Source organism: Cheilinus undulatus, linkage group 6 (assembly GCF_018320785.1).
Source record: "Cheilinus undulatus linkage group 6, ASM1832078v1, whole genome shotgun sequence".
NCBI classification, from domain to species: domain Eukaryota; kingdom Metazoa; phylum Chordata; class Actinopteri; order Labriformes; family Labridae; genus Cheilinus; species Cheilinus undulatus.
In genome coordinates this window covers 13811359-13833273 of record NC_054870.1, presented here as the reverse complement: position 1 = coordinate 13833273, position 21915 = coordinate 13811359, and the positions used below count along the sequence as shown (strand labels likewise).

Genomic DNA, 21915 nt, shown 5'->3' with positions numbered 1-21915 from the left:
AATTTACTATTACACAGTACCTTATAAAACCCAACAATAACCTTAAAAATACTGAAATATCATCACTACAGGAGACACCTGTAAGAAACACTTTCTTTGCTAAGACATGTTTTTGGTTTGGCTCTCTGCTCTGGTTTTAACAAATGTGGTCCAGTTCTGAATTAACTGCAGACTTCCTACAGCGACATCCGAGCTACCGGCTAACGCAGCAGCAGGCCCTGGATATACTGGACAAGCCAACTGTAATGATCAGACACCAATCCCAAAACAGGATTGGAGCAGAGCATAAATATATTTTCTGTCACAGAAAGCTTTCAGTGTTGCTCTCTGTCCTTGTTTTAATAGACTCATGTTGTCCAGCTCAGACCATGCTGCTGCTGCAGCACCACTTACCGGCCTTGTATACAATCCCTCACACAACTACTAATGTCGGCCTTACACCAGAAGACTTTGTTAAAACTCTTAAAAAACTCTAAAAAGACTGACATCTGAGACCCTCTCACATCTACAGACAATTTGTGGGCAGGCTGTTGAGTTTTTAGTCTCAGACTGAGATTTTGCAAAGACTGTGGGTCACTATCTACAAGACTAGAATATGATTACTTCTGAGATTATTTCCAAGATTATTTTCTTATAGAAATTCACAACAACAATTTTTGAGCAGAGAACAAGATGTAGAAGGAGATGGAGATCGCATTTGACTTAATATCTCTTATAATCTGATGTTTTAAAATGATTTATGTTGAGTAGAAACGAAAGGAAAGTTAAACACTTAAGCAACGTTGCATGTTCCTGCAACGACCGAGGAACTATCCCGGAAACACTTCAGAATAAAATTACCCTATGAAAACTCGAGCAGGTTCACCACCGAAACAAACTGATCTGGCTTTTACTTTGAAGATCCCAGCGGCAGTTTACCTTACCTGCCATGTCAGCCTCAAATGAAATGACAAACAAGGCACACAAACAGTGGTGCAGAGATATGACTGCAGCAGAAAAGTTTTTCAATCTCCTGAGTTATGAGTGGAGATTCGGCGCTCTACATTGAGCTATGCTTATGGTCATATTTTGAAGAATAGGGTGAATTAATGTGCTTACGCACAAAACCAGCTCCCGTTGGTCATGGACGACAGTCACGTCACTGAGAGACACAATTTGCATATGACCAGACTAAAGACAATCTATTATTGTAACACCAAGACTGAAGAAAAACTGCCTTAAAATGGCTAAAATCAAGTCTTGTGACCGCCTTACACCTAGCGACTGAGACAGAGAAAACTTTGGAATTTTGTCTGTGACTTTGAAAACAAAGGAAAAGTGATTAGGTATAAGGCCGCCTTAACCCTTTCCCCGTAACTATCACATGCCAAAGCATGAAAAACAACAACAGCGTTCTTTGTAGTGAAAAGCTTTCATTGTTGCACTCTGTCGCTTGTTTTAAAAAAGGAATGTTGTCCATTTCTGACAAAAGGCTAATTTGAGCTAATCGCTCCACTGGCAGGCTTTTTACTCAGGCACTCACACAAGTAACCCTTTCCCCTTTAACTATCACATACTCATGCCAAAGCAGGTCAACAGAAGAGTGAAAACATCTTTCCCAACATGAAAAGCTTATAGAGTTGTTTTTATTCTCTATTTCATATAGAGATGTTGTCCAGTTCTAGTAAAAAGTACATGATGCTAAAACTATATCTGAGGTATTTCTAGCAGTGGAGGCAGCCATTAGAGGGCTTGCCGTCCAACTAAACCCTGCCCACAGTGCATGGCTCTAGTTACCACAGTGGAGGCAGTGGTTACTGACAGCTTTCAGTACAAGCAAACCCAACTCTGTATGGTATGAGTCTGAAAGAAGCATCACTCACTCACTCACCCAGTCAGACACAGACAGAGCCATCTGTAGGGCTGACCTCAGCGGTCAGCCAACACAACACAATGGGTGCACTCTCAATAGTGAATCATTACTATATCAACACTACGTCTCACTCTGTTAAAAAGCTTTATACTTTATAGCAAACAAACATTTTAATTTTATAGAACGCTAACCCATGGAAGAAGCAGAACAAGGCTGGACAGCTCCGTGGTGTACAACTTGGGGGTTTGAATTTGGTCAGGGCACAATGAGCACCCAGTGTGGGCCCTTGAGCGAAGTCCTTAACGGCAGGAACACCCGTCCCAGATGTCCGTCACTTCAGACAAAAGCATCTGCTACATAATGTTGCAACAGAAGCAAATAACTCATGGAATAATGCTGAAATGAATGGCAAATCAACTGCAGGAAGGCAAAATATTCTGTTGTTTACATACTCTTACCTGCATGAACTCGTTGATCTTGTGCTGCACTTGCAGAGGGCAATGGCACACGCCATCGATGGAAGCAAAGCCCTGTGCACCTGGAATGCAGCGCAGGCGGAGTATGTAGAAACCACAGGTAAGTTCATTTTTTTGTTCTGTTTGTGTGTTCGGTGTGTGTGTGTGTGTGTGTGTGTGTGTGTGTATGTTTGGTATATTTAAGTTTTCTTTTTATTTTCAGTGTATGTGCCAGGGGTACAATTCTTTAAAATGAATTGGTACCACCTTTTGGTCCTTTATGTCCTCATGATATACTAATTGCAGCCTTTGTTGCACCAGCAGGCTGAGGTGATCCATCAGAGAATTTACAAACCAGATTGTTTCCAGTTATTTTCAGTGACTGAGAACTCAAACATGCGGATTCAGGTTTAAAAATACCAGAATGTTTGTCTTTTGTGTTTGAGTTTTTTTTTTTTTTTTTAACTTTTCAAAGATATCCCATGGTTATTTGTGTCCAGTGACATAAATGTATTTGAACTGTGATAAATGTGCATAACAGAGTGAATACAGGCTCTGTGAGACTACCTATTTTAATGACATTATGTGATCACTTAGAAAGGCATGTTAGCAGATGCATGAGATTGTAATGCCCTCTGCAGGAGAAAGAGGAGTATCTCCTGTTTCTTCTTTCAGTGGAGCTTAGATTAGTTAGAGCTGAATTTGAGTCATGTAGACTTAGAGATCAGCAGAGCTCCAACTTCAGCCACATTTAGTGTCTTGTCTTAAGTTTAGAAAAATAATATTGTTCTGGTTCTGTTTGAGAAAGCTTGATAACCAGATACTACAACTATAACTAGTGGCAAAGAGGTATTCATGATTTAAGATCCACAATCTTTGCAAAATTTCAGACTAAAAACTCCTAATTTAACCTTTTTTCTTCAGGTAGTATTTTTTCATACAGACTACTTAATCCTAAGCCTCCTTGCAGAGTGATCAGCCTCAGTCTGTAATATTGCTGCCTTCATTTACAGAAGACTCCAGCCTCTGAGGAGACATCTTAACCTGCGAACAGACTTATTAAGACCGATGAGACATCATTTGCTTCAAGGCTTTTACCTTGAGGGAAGAAAATATATTTTGAAAATAAGCCATCACTTGCGTTTGTGCCTCTAAGTGGTAAATGTAAGACCTTTGATTTGCTGAACGCATGCTGCTTCTGCTCTCAAATGATGTACTTGAAGGTAGAGAGTGCCTTAATGGTTTCCAGGAAATGCCACTTTTGTGTTGGAGTGCCGTGAAGTCTGTGTGTGAGTGTGTGTCTTGTTAAAGGATAACCTTCTCTCCTCTTGCGCATTAAAAGAAAGGTGTGTGTAGCCTATAGGCGGTATCGCTGTGTCAAGGGAGCTTGTGTGACCGTGCTCTGATAGCGTGTCAGAGTGAATTAGCCTCCGTGTGGCGTCCGCCTGGCACACACCGCTGCCTGCCCTCTGCCCACCAACCCGCATATGTGCCCAAGATTAGAATTAATAACCAGTGCTGCCAATCATGCTTTAATCACAATAACTGTGCATTTAGGGGGCGCGGGGAGGTCACAGGCATCTGGGCCTCAGGATGGCCAATCTGGAGCAGCTAATAAGGCGAGTTTGTGTGACTGTGTGTCCCTGATGGGCTCATTTTCGGTGCTGGTGGTGGCAGCTGCTCAGGTAGGCCAAAGAGATTGACGGGAGGAGCACAGGATTGTTTTTGTCTTTTTTGTTTTTTTTTTTAAGACAAAACAATATTGCAACCTTTGGGAAAAGACCAAAATCCATACAGAGGCGGTGAATGTTGTTTTATGCTGAATCAGGACAACACATTTGAAAATTATGTGGACAAAAGTATTCAGCCACCTGACCATTACCCCCACAGGGACTGTAATCATATTGTATTTAAACACATGTACTTTAATATGGAGTTGTCCCCCCTATCACAGCTATAACAGCCTCCACTCCTCTTGGTAGGTTTTCCATACAAGTTTTTTCTTTGTCCTTCATGGGAACTGGTGCCCATTCGTTCTGTAGAGCATTCATGAGGCCAGACACTGATGTTGGACAAGAAGGCCTGGCTCACAGTCTCCGTTCCAGTTCATCCCAAAGGTGCTCAGTGGGGCTGAGATCAGGGCTCTGTGAGGGCCAGTCAAGTTCTTCCACACTGAACTCATCAAACCACGCCTTTACAGTCCGTGCTGTGTTCTCTGGTGCACAGTCATGTTGGAACAGGAAGGGGCCATCCCCAAACTGTTCCCACAAAGTTGGGAGCATGGAATTGTCCAAAATCTCTTGGTATGCTGAAGCATTCAGAGTTCCTTTCACTGGAACTAAGGGGCCAAGACCAGCTCCTGAAAAACAACCCCACACCATAATCCCCCCTCCACCAAACTTTACACTTGGCACAATGCAGTCAGACAAGTACCGTTCTCCTGGCAACCGCCAAACCCAGACTGGTCCATCAGATTGCCCAATGATTCGTCTCTCCAGAGAAGGCGTCTCCACTGCTCTAGAGTCCAGTGGTGGCGTGCTTTACACCACTGCATCCGACGCTTTGCATTGCACTTTGTGATGTATGGTTTGGATGCAGCTGCTCGGCCATGGAAACCCATTCCATGAAGCTCTCTACCACTGTTCTTGAGCTAATCTGAAGGCCACATGAAGTTTGGAGGTCTGTAGTCATTGACTCTGCAGAAAGTTGGTGACCTCTGCGCACTATGCGCATCAGCATCTGCTGACCCTGCTCTGTCATTTTATGTGGCCTACCACTTCGTGGCTGAGTTGCTGTCTTTCCCAATCACTTCCCATTCTTTCACAAATGTTTGTAGAAACAGTCTGCATGCCTAGGTGCTTGATTTTATACACCTGTGGCCATGGAAGTGATTGGAACACTTGATTTCAATTTGGATGGGTGAGTGAATACTTTTGGTAATATAGTGTATGTTGTCCACAAGATTTTCTAACTTATGAATTTAGACAGAGGTGATGTGAACACATGATGATTGCAGCTGAAGACTCGTTTATAGTCCCTTTACATACGAAAGACACAACCATCACAGCCCATATACACTGGTCCAAACCAGTCTCTCAAAAACTCCTGAAATACTTCCAAAATTTAATCTATTGAGTCGTGTCTGTGGACATGAGATTCTGTCTTATTTGTGTTGTGCAGGAAAAAATTAAATCCCATGCATTTCCATAGGCAGCATCAGCCCATAAAGCATAATAACTTGGCATGCAATTCCAGGATTCATCCAATTATTACTATTTTTTTATTTTACTGTCATTACGTCTGTCAAACAATCTTAAATCATTATTTCAGAACCTCTATGCATTTTTAACATGTAAATGGGTGTATGATTTCATTGAAATTTTCTTTGCTTTTTTCCTGTAATCTTATTTACAGACGTTTTTCCTCAGAGAAAATTTCTTTATTCACAATTTTGAGCTTCAAATATTACAGTAAATATGGTAATCTACACCTCCCATGAATCTTGGCAACCATTATGTCGGTGGGGCGTCTGGCTCGTTTTGGGCCAATGTAATGCTACAATGGGGCGACTTCAACTGTGAGGTGGGCAGTGACCTCCTAGGTTTGTCAGTCCTTAGCTTTGTAGATTACTGAGACCTCCTAAAGGCCTCAGCAGACTTCTAAATATGTCTTTGGGGGAGTTTTCAGACCAACATATATTTTACAACAGGCCGTTCTTATTGATAATAGGCATTAGTCCTAACACTGCACAGCTGCAAACATGTATGAGAATAAAAACATATTTTAGTCTGCTTGGTACAGCACACTATATGATCACAATCTTGATTTTTTTTGTTTAAAAAGAACCTTTAACAGCTTAAGAGCTGTCTTTAGCAGCACTGAGGTGTGTCCATATTGCACTGGCCATGTTCCACTGCATCTTTAATACACAAACAAACCCTCTAATTGCAATCAAAACAATAAAACAACATATGTCAGGTCCTCAGAGGCTGGCAGCAGCGTGTCCAGCAGGCTCCACAAATGATGAGTGATGCTTGACAAATGAACACTAGATTGGCTGCATAAATTAGCTTCTTCGTATTGTAACCCCGTAACAACTGGAGCCTGGCACCACAACATCAATCAGAGCTCTGGCTGAGGGAGAGGAGGGGAGAGGAGGGTAAAGGAGGGCGGTGTGGTTGGATAAAATAAGAACATAGATAAGGAATTTATACTTGAAAGGAAATAACACTGAGAGGAGGTAACAGACGGTTACCTGTAGGACAATATCAAGAATAATGAAGATAAGGATTTTAATTTGACAAAGAAGGAATGTTTGAATGTAAAGTCAAGCAAATTGCTATAAAAAAAAAAAGAAAAAGAATAGCTTGAAAGTGCATAAGAGTTCCAGTTAGGTCATTTATTTTCACATTCACAACTTAAAAGGAATTGCTTTCAGAGAAATCAAATTCATCCATAGCCTACATACTACAATTTTAACGTTTATACACATATAGTCAAGGAAGTGGCAGTAATGTAGCCATCAGCAAATGGATAAGAGCGGTGCAACATCATTTCCCGCTTTCTAATGTGAGTGCACCCCTATTTGGTGGAAAATGAGCCCTCAGATGAAATGGCGCTAGGTTATAAAACATCAATATCAACACTATCAAAAGCCATGTTGTTGTGTTTTGTGCCTTAAACAATTAAAAAGTCATAATTTAAAGGAAGTTTTGTTATTCTCAAATGACTAAAGAGTGTCAAAGAAGAGTTCTGTGTCTTTTGGCTGTTATTGGAGAGGACTAAATTTTGGACTGGTGCCTTGTTCTTAATGGCTTTAAGCTAGTGATCGCTCTGACAGCAGGAGCTGTAGTCTGTCTGCCTGTTGACATATTTTTCACACATTTAAAAACGTAATCACATTCATGTACTAGGATCCAACACACAGAAGGTATTTAAAGTTGGTTTATGGCATCACCAGTCACAAGATGGGACTGGTTGTCCAGTTTGACAGAGACAGCCTGAACACACACTCTGGAGCTCTTTTAAGCTTTTAAATCTCTAATGACCCAATCTTTCCCATTGACTTCATTTTTATGGAATGCTTGGACCCAGAAAGGGAAACAGCTGGCATCATTTGAACAAAGTACCTGGATGGGCTGCTCTTATCTATAGCAAAACCACAAATTAAACTCAAAGCTCCACACATGTAAGAAGGGTTTTATAGATTAAATGGCACAGTGTCTTTTGGGAATTTCTTCAGAAAAGAAAAAAATGCTTTTCTAAAATGACTGGAATCTTGATTCCTCAGGCAACCTTAATTTTTTGCATCTATTTGTATGGGGAAAAAAAGAAGTAAACTGTTGCCACATACAGCACTTGCAGCCACAGCTTACCATCAATGCTTGTTCCTAGCTGGACTTTTAGTGTTCACTGGTTGTATAAATACATTCTTTTTGCTTTAAAGGGGTCAATTATCCATGCATTTAAAGGTGAGGGACTCCAGTCATTCAGAAAGTATTCAGACCCCTTCACTTGTATCAGTTTTGTTATGTTGCACCTTGGTGCTACTGTAAAAAAAACATTTTCATTTATCTACACTCAGTAGATCTGGAGAAGGCTACAAAAAAGTTCTGTTGAACTGAAGGTTCCCAAGAGCACATTTGCCTCCATAATTCTCAAAGAAGTTTGGCCCAACAAGGACTCTTCCAAGAGCTGTTGGTCGGCCAAACTGAGCAACAGGGGGTCTTAGTAAGAGAAGTGACCACTGGTCACTGACTGAGCTCTAGAGATCATGTGTGGAGATGGACAAAGTTTCAGCAGATGGACAACTGTCACTGCAGCCCTCCACTGATCTGGGCTCATGGCAGAGTGGCTAGAAAACAAAGGCCCACTTGGAGTTTTCAAAAAACCTCCAAATGAAAAACAAGTGAGCTTGCACTGACTTGCTCAATCGACCACTTAGTTTGGATGAAAAAACAGCTCTTGGAAGGGTCCTGGTTGTGCCAGACTTCTTCCATTTGAAAATTATGGAGGTCAGTGTGCTCTTGGGAACCTTCAGTGCAGCAGAAATGTTTTTGTAGCCTTTTGTAGATCTGTGCCTTTCAACAATCCTGTCTCTGAGCTCTGCAGGCAGTTCCTTTGACCTCATGGCTTGTTTTTTGCTCCGATATCCATTGTCAGCTTTGAGGCCTTCTATAGAGCGGTGTGTGCCTTTCTAAATCACATCCAATCAATTCAATTTAACACAGGTGGACTTCAATCAAGGTGTGTGAGAAATGGGAGGAACCTGAGCCAAATTTAATGTTTTTTAAAGGGTCTGAATACTTATTTCTATGTGATATTTCAGTTTTTTATTTCTAATAAATTTTCAAAAATGTCTAAATCTGGTTTGACTTTTTTGTGGGATACTGAGAGCAGATTAATCAGATTAATGTTTTGTTCTAACAGTTTGAGATGTTTAGACTAATGGGAAAAAAACATCACTTTTAACAAAATTACCAATATTTATTTTTACTGACTCACATAAACACTTGAAATAGATCGGCATTTAAAAACTTTTAACTGTCAAATACTGACATTAAACAATCACATCCAAGATTACATAGTCCTGAATGACTGATCAAATGCATAAAAATGATAAAAAGACAAACAGGATGTTTGTAATACAGCAAAGCCTAGCATACAGATATTTGAAACACATCATTTCATACCGTAACAATGCTTTCAGCAAAGCAGTTTTGTGTTAAAATTTAGCATCCTGAATCAAATCCTAAAGAAATTCAGGGAACCTAGTTCTTAAATACAACCTTTTTCTCTGTCCTGCTCGACCCATGTTAGTGGATGGCATTAAGCCACACAAGTGGAAACATCAAGCAGCAACACTCAGATTCACATCAACAATATTCAGATGGGTGGGAGCCTCTTGGAGCCTTTGTTTTTGGACACTATGATGAACCCCATAGCTGAAGTAGATGATCAGTCCTGTGGAGAAATATACAAGGATCTATTATGTGGTATTAAAATCAAAGCTTTGTTTGTTATATTCTTTAATGTTTCTACATATTATAGACAGCTATGAAGTTGTTGCTCTTTAAATCATTTTTAAGTCCCATCTCACTTACCTACTGCCATCCAGAAAGCGTAGCAGATCCAGGTCTCTCCTCCCAGCTGAACCATCAGGTAGGTATTAATAAGAACACTTACAACTGGAATAACAGGAAGACAGGGAACCTACAAAAATATAAGATCCCATCACTGCTTTTGTCTGTAAAAAATTACAGATTTCCGGTACGGAAACTCTGGCCAGCAGCAGCTAGCTGCTCACAAATTAGAGACAAATAAAAACCACACTATGTGCAAAGGTAAGAGGACATCTCTAATACTGATTAAAACACCAACTTTCTATGACCCATAACCAAGGTGCTCAGCCTCCGAGCAGCTCATTTTCAGACTGGGAGTATACTGAAGAGCTGTAAAGATGGTTCTGTCAGTGATGTTGTCAGGCAGTTACAGGTTATGGGTTGTAAACTAGGCTGTAGAATGGCTCAGCACATGTGAAGGCAGATGTGTTGCAGGTTACATTTTAAGGACAGACAAATGGAACGAGTAGTTGAAGGTACAGTGTGTAAGTCTAGTAATATTAGCAACACCTCAGCCCAAAACATGCCAAATATATATAAATGTTGCCCTCTACCACGTCTCCAGTTTACCATGAAAGCAGCTATAGTCGAGCTCTGTGGCTGCCTCCAGATGATCACAACAGCCAGGACCAGTGACAGAGCGAGGACGGTGACCAGCAGAACGCTCCACGCCTCTCGTCTACGGAGAGAATGCACGGCCTCAGAGAGCAACACGCTTAAAACGACCACCAAAAACACTGCAGAGGAACCAGAGGACAGTCAGAGAAAACTACTAGAGAAATGTAAATAAATTTGGACACCCAGTTTTCTAGTCTGCAAAACTGAAGTAATCCACTGTGCAAAGCATTTTGAAGTTACTTTGGAGGCAACTTTCTCAAAGGGATTACATAACAACCAACACAGCCCATTTAATGGCTGCCAGTTAAGGCCATCTACTGAAGTCATTCCAAACCATTTAATCAATTTTATACCAACAGAAAAACTAGTTTAAGATAATTATATTGTTCTTTAGGTGGCCACATCACTGTGGCTGGCCAAGTGACCACAGAAGCATCTCCAAAAAAAAGCCAGAATAACATACAGGGGGAAAACATTAGCCACATAAGTTTAGGACAACTTACAAATGATGACTGTCACTATGTTGACATTTTTAGAGGTGCGATGCGTGGGTCGAGGCGGAGGCCTAAACAGGCCTATCATAGAAAACGGTTCTGATCTGTGGACAAAACTGGAGTCTTCTTTGTACCTGTGGAAAGAAAAAGGAATCAATGGCAATATATTTGTATGATTCAATTATTAAAATCTGTAACTTTTTATATCTAAAAATATGTTTAGTATCAGAAAAATGGCATTTCCATCTACTGTTAATGTACAAACCTTAGTATGAGAACACACACTGCAACAAGAGAGTAGGCAAAGATGGTGCCAATTGAACTCATGTTGACTAGAGCCTTCAGGTCAAACAACAGCACCATGAAAGCTGCAAAGACAGTGAAATGTTACTGGACCAAGAGGGATAGTCAGATAGGATGCCTTGTGATAAATGTAAGATGTTAAAGTCCATTTAAAGTGAAATCCAAACTTAGTGACTTAAAACACTTGGAGAGTTGGAATAAGGTTGCTGTAAACGTGAAAACTCTGAGATCTATGTGTATTCATTTCAATACAGTCTGTTGTTAGCTGATGTCACCACCTTCATTAAAAGTTAACAGCCAGTTACATGCTGTGTTTTGGTTCATTGTGAGGTAAATTTCCAAAATCCATCAGCCATGGTGGACTACAGGTCATTATCTTAACAGATATTTGTGCCAGAAAACAGTAAATTTCATCTCCAACTTCTGTCATTTTGCACTGGCACAGAGGCCGGCAGCTGCACTCTGATCAGACACTTTGTTTTTATCTGAGAGGATTTCAGCTCATTCAACCAACACGCCTGCACCATCCTAGAGCAGATTTTACTGCCTCATTTTTCATGATTTTGCAGCTTAATTTACAAACTTGGAGAAATTCTGTCATGACTGAAATTTGTACTGTATGCAAGGCCACCCATACTGGGGTATAAAGAGGAGAACCTTCCAGGGACCAGTCAAACTGGGGGCCCATGAAGGCCAGAAAAATTCTAGTCCCCTGTAAAGTTAAGCTGTGATAACCATATTTTATTTCTAACCTGAATAATAATGCCTTTTATCAAAGCAAGAAAATATCAATTTAATTTAATTATGCTGTAGTACAGCAAAGCCTTGTTCAAAATGTAAAGCCTTTTAATTAAATCTGAATTACCCTGTAATGAGTAATGTTAAAAATGCAGATAGACACAGTGAACTATTTGAAAAGTAATGTTAGACTTTATAGCTAGGTGCACAAATGTCAGGATGCCAGAAAAAAAAAAAAAAAACGTAAGAAAGTAAGAAAACTTTTTTGGGAAAAAAAAAAGTGAATAATTGAATAATTATGAAAAGAGAAAAATGGGTGAAAAATGGCATGAACAGGTTAAAATTGTAAAAAAAAAAACAAAAACAAAAGGCAGCCATGGAAGAAAAGTGTCAAAAGGAGGAAATGGGCAAAAAACAATGCAAAGATGGGTGAAAAGTGGAAAGAAACTACAAAAAGTGGCAATGCACGGTCTGAAAGTGGGTCTGAAAAATGGGCAACACGCAAAAATGGGTAAAATGCAGCAAAAACTGGCCAAAATAAACAAAAAGTGGAAAAAGCAGCTGAAATCGGCAAAAAGTTAGGCTACAAAAAGATGCTGCAGAAATAGGCAAAAAGACACAAAAAAAGTTGAAAAATATGACAGAAATGGTTAAAAATGTGAAAATGGGATAAAAGTGGTAAAAAAAGACAAATAGGAGGCAAAATGGGCAAAAAAAAAAAAGGCAAAAGGGCAGCTAATGTGGACACAATGTTGCAAAACGATGTTGCAGAAATGGGCAAAAAGTGGCAATAAAATGCCACTTGGTTTAAAGTGTGGCAGAAATGGGTGAAAAGGGGCAAAAAAGTTAAATTATTTAAATGTGGCAAAAAGATGTGTCAATAATGGATCAAAAAAAGTGGTCAAAAGTGCCAGAAAAAATCATTCCAACATCAAATCTATTAAAGCCAACTTACCTCAGGCTTGTCCTGAGATGGGACTTCCAGTTGCATGTGTGAAACTCAAAGGTGAGAATGGGAACACTGCACATTCAAGCTTTGATCACATATGGAGATTTACAAACATAGCCCACTGCCACCTTGTCAAGAACATCTTTGTCCACGTAATAACATTAAACCACCCTGTAACGTGTTGAAGAGCATGCCAGCAGTAGTCTGTCCACTGTGTGGGCAAAGAAGCTCACTCAGAAACATTAATGATGTCCTCACTGAAAAGTTGTCCCACCAACCCAAACTGTTTCTGGTCCAAAACCACCCATGTTTACAGGAGGAATGTAGTCTTCAGACTGTTGTTTGAAGCAGCAGTGTACTTTGTAGATTATTCAGTCAGCTCTGTTTATCAGTATAGTGAGAGAGCTGTGTGTCACCAGTGCACTCTGTGTGACGTTAAAAGCCAAAAACTCAGTTTTCCTCAGCTGTGTCAGAAATTACACCCTATTCAGCAAAAAAGTGCATGAAGAGCTTAGGGGTTAAAATAAAATAATGTTTTTATGATGATTGCAGACATGAGACCATTGTCCTTCTGCACAAATAAATGACAATGCATAAAAATATGAATAATCATTTTGCTAAAAAGTCAAAATTTGTTTTAAAATCATTGTCCACAGCTGAGGTAAGGTCTGAATTAGCTTTGTTTTTTAATGTGCCAATGAGCCCATTATACCAGGGGTTTTCAAAGTGTAGGAAAGTGAGCCTCCCCCAAGAGAAAATAATTTATTCTGTGGACCCCCACCACCATTAAAACCCAGATCTTAACAACTTTATTTTTAAACATTTATGTCTCATCTGTAAGCATTGTTATTTTAACATTTTTATACTTTGTTCAGAATATATTTTTAAATATCCATCTCTCTGAGGCAATCAGTTATTTGGTTTCAGTGATTAACTTATTGCCAATACAACCTGATTTTTAGGCTCTACCCTCTTATTTAGTGGGAACTATGAGTTTCTATCTATGCAGATGATGCAGGATTGCATAACAACAGATCATCCTCTACCTTCAGCCTTGCCTGGTAATCACTTATGGTCATTGTTGGTGCAAAAACATGCACTAGCACAGGCTGTCTTCTCTCAGTTACCTTCACCAAAATTCCTTTTATTTCTTGTTAAAAAATGTCCCTGGTTTGGTCACTAGACTTAGTGCTTTTGTCTCAATACGACCCCAGGGCTTACACAGCCTTATGCTGTTGTTAGCGTGTACATCTTTACTAATTAAACACTGTGACCACTGGGCATCATCAGGACCAATACAGGAAACTCCTAACTTTAAAAGTTAACTAGACATTAACTATAATTCTGTCCAGTTTTCCCCATGCACAACAGAAGTTAGAAAAGCAAATCAACTTTTTTGTGGTTTATGATTTCCCTGAAGTCCTGTGGCGCCCCCCAGGGTAGGCCCACCTTACACTTTGAAAACCACTGCATTATACTATAGAAAGCTCATTTTACAGTAAATAAGGTGTAAGGAATGAGAGTGTGGTTTAAAACATAACACTCATCTAAACATGAATGGTGGACATGGAGTTTCTAAATTCTTCCCCCTGGAGTTTTCCAGAAGCTGCATTTTCAGTGACATAAAACACTGATTGTGTGCAAAAGGCCAAAAAGTACAAAATTTACGCTCCATTTTCAAAAGTACCCTACTACATGTGGACAAGGCCTTAGAGCCTTTCTCAAACCTTTCTCCTCTCACTCATTCTTCAGAAAGGAGTGGCATCTCCCTCTCAATATGGTGGAAGTTCCCTCCATTAGAGAAGAGGGTTTAAATACAGCAGCAGCAGGGACAAACACCCCTTAAGCCTGGTATACCCTGTGGGATTTTGGGCTTTCCCAGACTAAAGATGACCAACCATGATGATATCTGGTCGTGGCTTTAAGGCTACGTTCATACTACAGTTGAAAGTGACCTGAATCTGATTTTTTTGCTCACATGTTACTCGTATCAGATTTTTTTCTGACAGTGTGAACAGTGCAAGTCTCATTGAATCTGACCATTTCGAATTAGATTCAGGCCACTTTCATATGTGATTCTGAATCAGATACGTATCTGATCTTTTGGAAGTTGACTGCAGTGTGAACAGCCAAACAGACAAATCAGATCTGAGAAAAGATCAGAATTGAGCATTAAGATCTGCAGTGTGAACGTAGCCTTAATCGGTGGTCCTACGTAACACTGTGAGACAGGTTGACAGATGGCCGTTGGCATGGCCTTTCAACCAAAAACAGCCTGGGATAAAATTCTGACAGTGTCAGAAATTTTGGATGACTATCTCAAAGTGTGACTGCTGCTACAACCTACATCGACTAACCAACCAATGGGAATACAGGAAGAAATGACATAATGGTAAACACAACACTGTTGCTAACAAACAAGTTAGCATTAGAATGGAGATAATACCGAAACACAGAAGTTTATGAGATTCCAACAAGGAGGAAAATCCTGATCTCAGATGATTTTCTAAGAATATGAATGCTACAATTACAACAGCTTTGTTGTTGCTTTGCTTCATTGTTTACCAGGCAGTGGTGGCATAGATGGATGAAGCACACTAATGACGTTTATTTCTTGCATTTCAGTGTAAGTCATAGCCTACAATTTAGCAGCGTTTTGTGGGACTTTTCATCGCACAGTCATCAAACTTAATGTCAAATGAGATTCATGTTGCACAGTGTAGCATGCCAGAAACGTATAAGATTGTTGAAAACGCACAGTCTCTAGGAGACTTTACTCATCCAGAGCAGGGACATCATATGACCATGACTTTTCCTCTAAAATAAGTTTTTTCTGCAAATAATGTAAGGTAGACTCACTGAAACAACTACACATAATTGAATAAAGAACACATTTTTATGGCATTTTTGAACATATTACTTGATCTCATTCTAACATATTTATAATTAATTCAGGGTGAACAAAATCTCAAAACTTGAAATTACATGCTGATGTTAATGAAAAACTTACTCCCCCTTCCACACTACAAAGTTTCAGATGGCATGCAATGTGACAGACTCTCCACAAGAGGGCGCAAATGATCCAGAATTGTTGAGGTGGAGAGAGTGTAGGGAGCAGTCTGACAAAGGCCCTTGGACTCTGCCTCAGCACTTACGGCAAAATAGTCAACTAAGCACACGTTTTTGTCCCAAACTTTCTGAAGTACTTGGCCTTTTATAAACAGATATTAACTTATGAGACATTGTTTTTGCACAGGCCTTATTCCAACTCCTTTTTAAGTTATCTTAACCAAAATCTGGAATGCTGAGACCAACCCAAACAAAAAGGTATCACAACTGCAGCTAAAGCAGCAAGACACTGGACAAAGATATGACAACTTCATCCTTGAAAGCTTCATCCTTTACCGATCAAAATTCTAACCCCACTGAAGAAAACACATAGGTATCTAATGCCACCATACTTTCCCTGGTGGAAACCTTTACGTCAGGCTACAAGACCTCCATAAACGAATAAAAAAAAAAAAAACAATACAGCCGTAACTGCAACCAAAGAGTTGAATGTCAAGAAATAAACAGATTGTTTAGATTAGAGATAATAGTCAGAAAATACAAAACTAGAAGAGAGAGTCCTGATACACACTGTTGAAACTTGAAACTAAGTGGACTTAAGAGACTAGGGACAAGGACGAAGGTGTTGCAAATCCTAAACAAAAGCTACTTGACAGTGGGTTGTTAAGATTGACTCAGTCTCATTACATAGTGGCTAAACCGCCATTTGCATTCCATATCAGGACCAATATATCTGTATCTATGTCTGATATACATATTTTATGACTTTTGCTTGACTAATTTTGTAAATTGCAGGCTAACTAAATCTTTGACACCATGACATACAGTTATAGGTGTAACTTTTCAAAGCTTACCAGCTACAGCTCCTGAAGCCAGCGTGGCAAAGACTGGACTCTGCCTGGAGCTCATGTAACGTAGAAGCTTAAAGAACAGGCCATCTCTCGCCATGGCGAAGAGTACTCTTGGCATTGGAAACATCATGCCCAAAAGACTGTTACATACAAAAAACAAACTTTTTTTTTTTTCATCCAAGCATCATTTTGTCATTCAGTATACTTTAATGCTGACCTTTATGCATGTTAGAAAAGCATTCCCTATTTCAAGGTCGTCTTAACCAGTTTGTGATAAAGGGAGCTAAAGAGCAATTCATTTAACTTTAACATTCTTGCATCACATTAAACCAGCTCTCTTAAAAGCTGTGTCTATGGTCTGATCTGTACCTTGATGAGAGTGCACAGAGGGATCCCACAGCTACAAGATACTTTGCAGACTCCCAGCCAACATATTCAAAGGCCACTGGTACTGGGCTGTGTGTGTCCAGCAGATAGTAAGGCATCATGAGCGTTAGAGAAGCTGATACACCAAAGTAAGCCAGGAAGCAGATGAGCAGAGACGCCACAATCCCAAGAGGTATGGCTTTCTGTGGGTTGTGGACCTCCTCCCCTGAAATGACACATCTGTTAGCTTCATATGTTCTTGCTCTTGTTCTAATATTACAACTTATTAATTTTTCAATGACATCTGCATTCCTACAGCTGTTTGCAATCTTGGTATTTTAACCAAGTTAAGTAGTTGATTTTTTCTAAGTCACTGGTTCCCGACCTCGACTCCAAGCCCCTCTAAGAGCATGCCAAAGATGTCAGGGTGCTGCTTTTCTGCTCTGAGATAGTCATAACTGAATCAACAGAGATTTATATTTGCCTACCAAAATAGTAGTAAAACTGCCACTGGAGAGTTTAGACAAATATCTTCAGCTAGCAACAAGGTCATTTCTGTTTGATACTATCAACACAGTTTTAAAAAGTCACATCTGTTCTTGACAGCAATGTAGACGAGTTTTTATTTAGATATAAGTAAGAAGAGCTCCAAGGAAAAATGGTCGGGAACTGTCATTCCAAGTCACATTAAAAATAGTTTCTGGTACCTGTAGTGGCGATGCAGTCAAATCCAACAAAAGCATAGAAACAGGTGGCTGCTCCGGCTAATGTTCCGTCCAATCCAAATGGAAAGAAGCCACCAACACCAAAGTCAGCTGTGTTATTACTTGTCAATGTTAGGTTCCTGAAGATAAATAAGAATCAGCATGATCAAAGTCTTTAACTCAAGATTTTATTACTATTTAGAAGTCTTAATGGATTTCCATTTACAGGGTGGCATTAAACTTTTTAGGCATTGAGAAAATAAAATAAAGTAATATCATATTCATTCTGTCTACAGCCCTGAACGCCAAGCCCTTGGCTTGGCTCACATAGGAACAAAGATAATTTTAGCTAAAGCCACTTCATATTGATATCTACCAGCATTGACCCGACAGATGTATATTAAAGGTGCAGTGTGTAATATTTAGCTAGCATTAAGCAGAAAAAACTTGGTAAAATGAAACATGGTATTTATATGTAGGTCAATCTAAAAGAGTGTTCAAGCACCTAGATACAAGTAACGTTATTTGTTTCTAATTAACTCACAATAAGCCTTTTATTTAAACATAGGGAGGATCCCCTCCATGAACGCCACCATCTTGGATTTTTGCATTGTACGTGTTTGTATGGCACCACAGAAGGAACCAAATGACAGATACAATGTTTTTTCAGTTCCACTGGTTGCCAGAGAAACGAGCATCACATTCTAGAATTGACCGTCAAATGTCAGATATTCCAAGTTTTACACACTGCACCTATAAGCACTTTTAGAACACATTTTCAAAAATCCACAGGTAAAACTTACTGAATGTTTGTGAGCAATCTAATGCTAGTGGTTTAGTTCTCCTCTCAGCCTCTGCTTTTATTTTGACATCACTGTATCACTGATATTGGGTATGAGATAAACATTATTTAGTGGCCTCTTTAGGAGTGCCAGCTAAGGTTGACAGTCTCAGTTTGACTCGGACCATCATGTTTTTAGGCCCTGTGTCCTGACAGATTTCTGTAAAACATTTTGTGTAAGCGCTGCACAATTAATGTCATCACATTTGCATTCGGGATGTCAGTCTGTGCAATTCCATAATGGCATAAACAGCTGCAATACTTTTTGCATTGAGTTGTACTGGAAAGGTGAAGCTGCTCCTGTCCTATCGCTGCTCCATAGAGAGCATACTAACACACTGCATCTGTGTGAGGTTTGCAAGCTGCACAGCAGTAGAGAGAAAACAGCTCCAGACAGCCATCACTTCCACCCCCTAAAGAAAACTCAGCATCCTCAGGGATTCACTTCACCCTGGATACTACCTGTTTGAACAGCTGCCCTGGGGCAGAAGATACAGAACATTAAAAGCACGCACAAACAGGTTAAAAACTGTTTTAATGCAAAAGCCTTTACCACACTTGATGCTGCAAAGACATGATAAAACTATTTACTGAACAAACTGCGTCTTTTGCACTTCTAAGAGATTTAGTACAATAACAACATGCTGAATGTGAATGTGAAAGTCCTGTGTGGGTGGTGGTTATGAATTTTTACCATTTCCTTCAGCACTTTTATATGCTTTTTAACGTTTTTATTTATCTTGCACTTTTGTTAATTTTTGAGTACTTCTTACTGTCATGGCACCACAAGGATTGCATTTAATTTTGTTGTACAATGACAAAGAAACTTATTTTCTATTCTAATTTTGTAAGAAATTCTACTTTCAAAGAAGAAACATCATTTTTAGGGGTAAATATTAAGTTATTTTGAACACAGTGCAGTAATATTTGTTTTTTTTTTCTTTTTTTTGAGAACTGGACACCTCAAACAACCATTATTCTCTGCATTTTTTTCATTAGCGTCAAATTGTGCAGCACAGCTTTGTATTTGGCTGACTGGCTGTTACAATAGGGAAAAATACCTTTTTGACAGGGAGTGAGTTTGGTATCCACTCAAAGTGTAAGTTATCCTTGATGTAAATATAGACTTACATGCATTCTTAAGCCGTCTAAAGTGGCTTTTTTAAGTTTGTATCCGAGTGCAAATAATTAATCAAATACCAAATCTGTCTTCAGGGTAAAAGAATTATCTTACTCCATTTGTCCAGTTGCGTTCAGGATTGTCTCCTGACTGATCTGCCAGTTGCTGATGTCTCCTTTTATGAATCCTGCAATGATGATGAATATTAATACAGCTACATTCACTGCAGTAAAAACTGTATTCATGACTGCAGACTCCTTGACACCATACGCAAGAATCCCTGAAATGGAAAAGAAGAGGTTTGAATCTTTTACCTTGCAGTATTAACCTGCATCTCCTAAGAACTGAAGTTTCACATTATCACACATATTACCAGCAAGCAGCATAATCAACCCAGCAGCAAAGAAGTCTGGGTAAGTAGCCAACCCAGGTGATTTCATGGGCGTATGTTTAGTCAGAGTTTCAGCAATGACGTTGTCAACCAGGTCATCAAAGGTTCCAGTCCAGGCTTTAGCTACACTAGAAGTTCCTTAGAAAGAGAAAAGAAGCATTAAAATGTCATATTAGGTTTATTAAACGCATTTATGTAAAATCCTTAGTCTTAAAAAATGTTAAAGAAGTTTAATAAAGACAGAAATTTTGCAAAGCAAGACCCACAACAGGTTAGAAGATGAGAAAACAATGACCTTAAACACCTTATGACCTTGCATAAGCATTTGATAAACTGAAGGTTTATTTTGGACCTGTATGCTTTTATTGTAGAAAAGTTTACATACCAATGACGTAAGTAAGCAGCAGGTTCCAGCCGGTCACAAACGCCCACACCTCTCCCACAGTCACGTAGCTATAAAGGTAGGCCGAGCCTGTTTTGGGGACCCTGGCTCCGAACTCAGCATAACACAAGCCTGCAAAAACTGAAGCCACAGCTGCGACCAGGAAGGAAATGATGATGCTGGGACCGGACACTTCCCTGGCCACCTCTCCTGACAACACGTACACACCTGCTCCAAGTGTGCTGCCAACACCCAGACCCACCAGGTCCGAGGTGGTCAGGCATCGGCAGAAGTTAGACTCTTCACCCTCTGGCTCCAAAGGCTTCTTACGGGTCAGTGTCTGAATGAAGCGCAGTACTTGGGCACAAGACAATGTGCAACCAGAAGCACTGAGGAAATTAGATCATGAAAAATGTGATAATACAAAAGGCAATTAAAAGCAGATCTTAATGTTAAGACATAATTGCTAAGCATTTGCTAAAATGTAAGCCAACCGGTGAGAACATTATCTAATCTTAACTATTTGTAAACCAAAAGAAACTTGCTGATTAAGAGCTAAAGAGTGTGGTTATACCATTAACCAAACCTCTGATCTTTGTTACATGGTGCAGATGAAGACACATTACCTGCAGGCCATGTCTGGTCTGTGTTCAGACTGCTATCGAGATTAAGGAAAACATAAAGCTGCTTCTGCACACTGACAGTTGTTAGAGTGTGATGACAGAGAACATTCAGAAAGAGAGAAAACTTCCCTCTCCCTCCAGCTCACAGTCTGCCATCAGCTGTGCTTCCTGCTCTGCTGCACACCTGAAGTCAGTTAATCAATTAGTCCACAACGGAGAGGTCTACTGACACACTCCTTTTGTCTACATAGCGGTGGCCTAAGCCATGGTATCCTTGCATGTACAGTTTAGTTAAGCAACAGTTATGGCTTGATAAGGCAATTATCTTGTCTACTGCCCTAATCCTAGTGTACAAACACGCACAACAGAAGAATGTATTCATCTCTGCGAGCATATCCCCTCTGCAATGCTAGATGGCAGCTTTTGGACCCTCTTCCTCCTGAGGTCTCAGCAGTCTCATGTTGAACAGTGAAAAAATGAACATTCTTAGAGTAGACATACTCTATGTTTAAGGTTCAAATGCAATGCACGCTATCCCTCTGGCTCAGTAATCATCAGCTGGCAGCCCTGCAAAGCTCCCCATCAGTTTCTCAAAAGATGATTACATTCAGAGAATATGAGGCTGAAAAATAAACGTCTTAGTCCACAGGGTATTTTTTGTCTTTAAATCCTGACATTAATTAAATCAACCCCAAAACGATCAAGATTGCGAGAGTTTTCTCAAGAATGACTAAGGGTCAATCCCACACCCCTTAACCCTGATCTTAGACCTTCCCCTTGGTTTTGTGCGTTCATGTCAGGTGAAGGGGTATCCCAATTCTCTTTTGAATCGAGGGCTAGGGCCAAGGACTACACAGCCCTTGAAATGAAGACTTTCAGGACCACAGCTTAACCAAGGGGTATGATGAATTTCCCACCATGCACTGTGTTCACTTGCGAAATGGCACAACAGAGGAACAAAGTGTATAAATGTAGATGTTTTCTTGCACTGATTATATAAAGTACTAACCTGACACTCCAGATGTATGTGTTTCACAC

The 21915-nt window shown here is 39.8% G+C and overlaps 1 protein-coding gene across 3 annotated transcripts; it reads right to left on the bottom strand.

The window, feature by feature from the left end:
- Positions 1-8374: 8374 nt before the first annotated feature.
- LOC121511438 (cationic amino acid transporter 2-like) lies at positions 8375-21060 on the bottom strand. 3 transcript variants are annotated; one of them, XM_041790127.1, is made up of 12 exons: positions 20881-21060; positions 20258-20643; positions 19855-20010; positions 19596-19668; positions 17524-17660; positions 16820-17042; positions 16454-16590; positions 10806-10908; positions 10550-10674; positions 9999-10165; positions 9411-9519; positions 8375-9270 (listed from the first exon to the last, which is right to left on the bottom strand). In XM_041790127.1, the coding sequence occupies exons 1-12, from the start codon at positions 20889-20891 to the stop codon at positions 9158-9160; spliced, it is 1740 nt and encodes a 579-aa protein (XP_041646061.1). In that variant the 5' UTR covers positions 20892-21060; the 3' UTR covers positions 8375-9157. The 3 variants fall into 3 exon arrangements, with proteins under 3 accessions (XP_041646061.1, XP_041646060.1, XP_041646062.1); XM_041790126.1 differs by having other exon boundaries at positions 8376-9270; positions 19596-19761; XM_041790128.1 differs by lacking the exon at positions 8375-9270 and having other exon boundaries at positions 9999-10107; positions 19596-19761.
- Positions 21061-21915: the final 855 nt, after the last annotated feature.

Excerpts from the sequence above, each read along its gene's own strand:
- LOC121511438 (XM_041790126.1), bottom strand. Across the intron at positions 10,909-16,453 it reads GGCTTCAGGAGCTGTAGCTG|CTTTCATGGTGCTGTTGTTT; the intron begins GTAAGCTTTGAA and ends CTGTCTTTGCAG. Across the intron at positions 9,271-9,410 it reads CGCTTTCTGGATGGCAGTAG|GACTGATCATCTACTTCAGC; the intron begins GTAAGTGAGATG and ends ATTTCTCCACAG.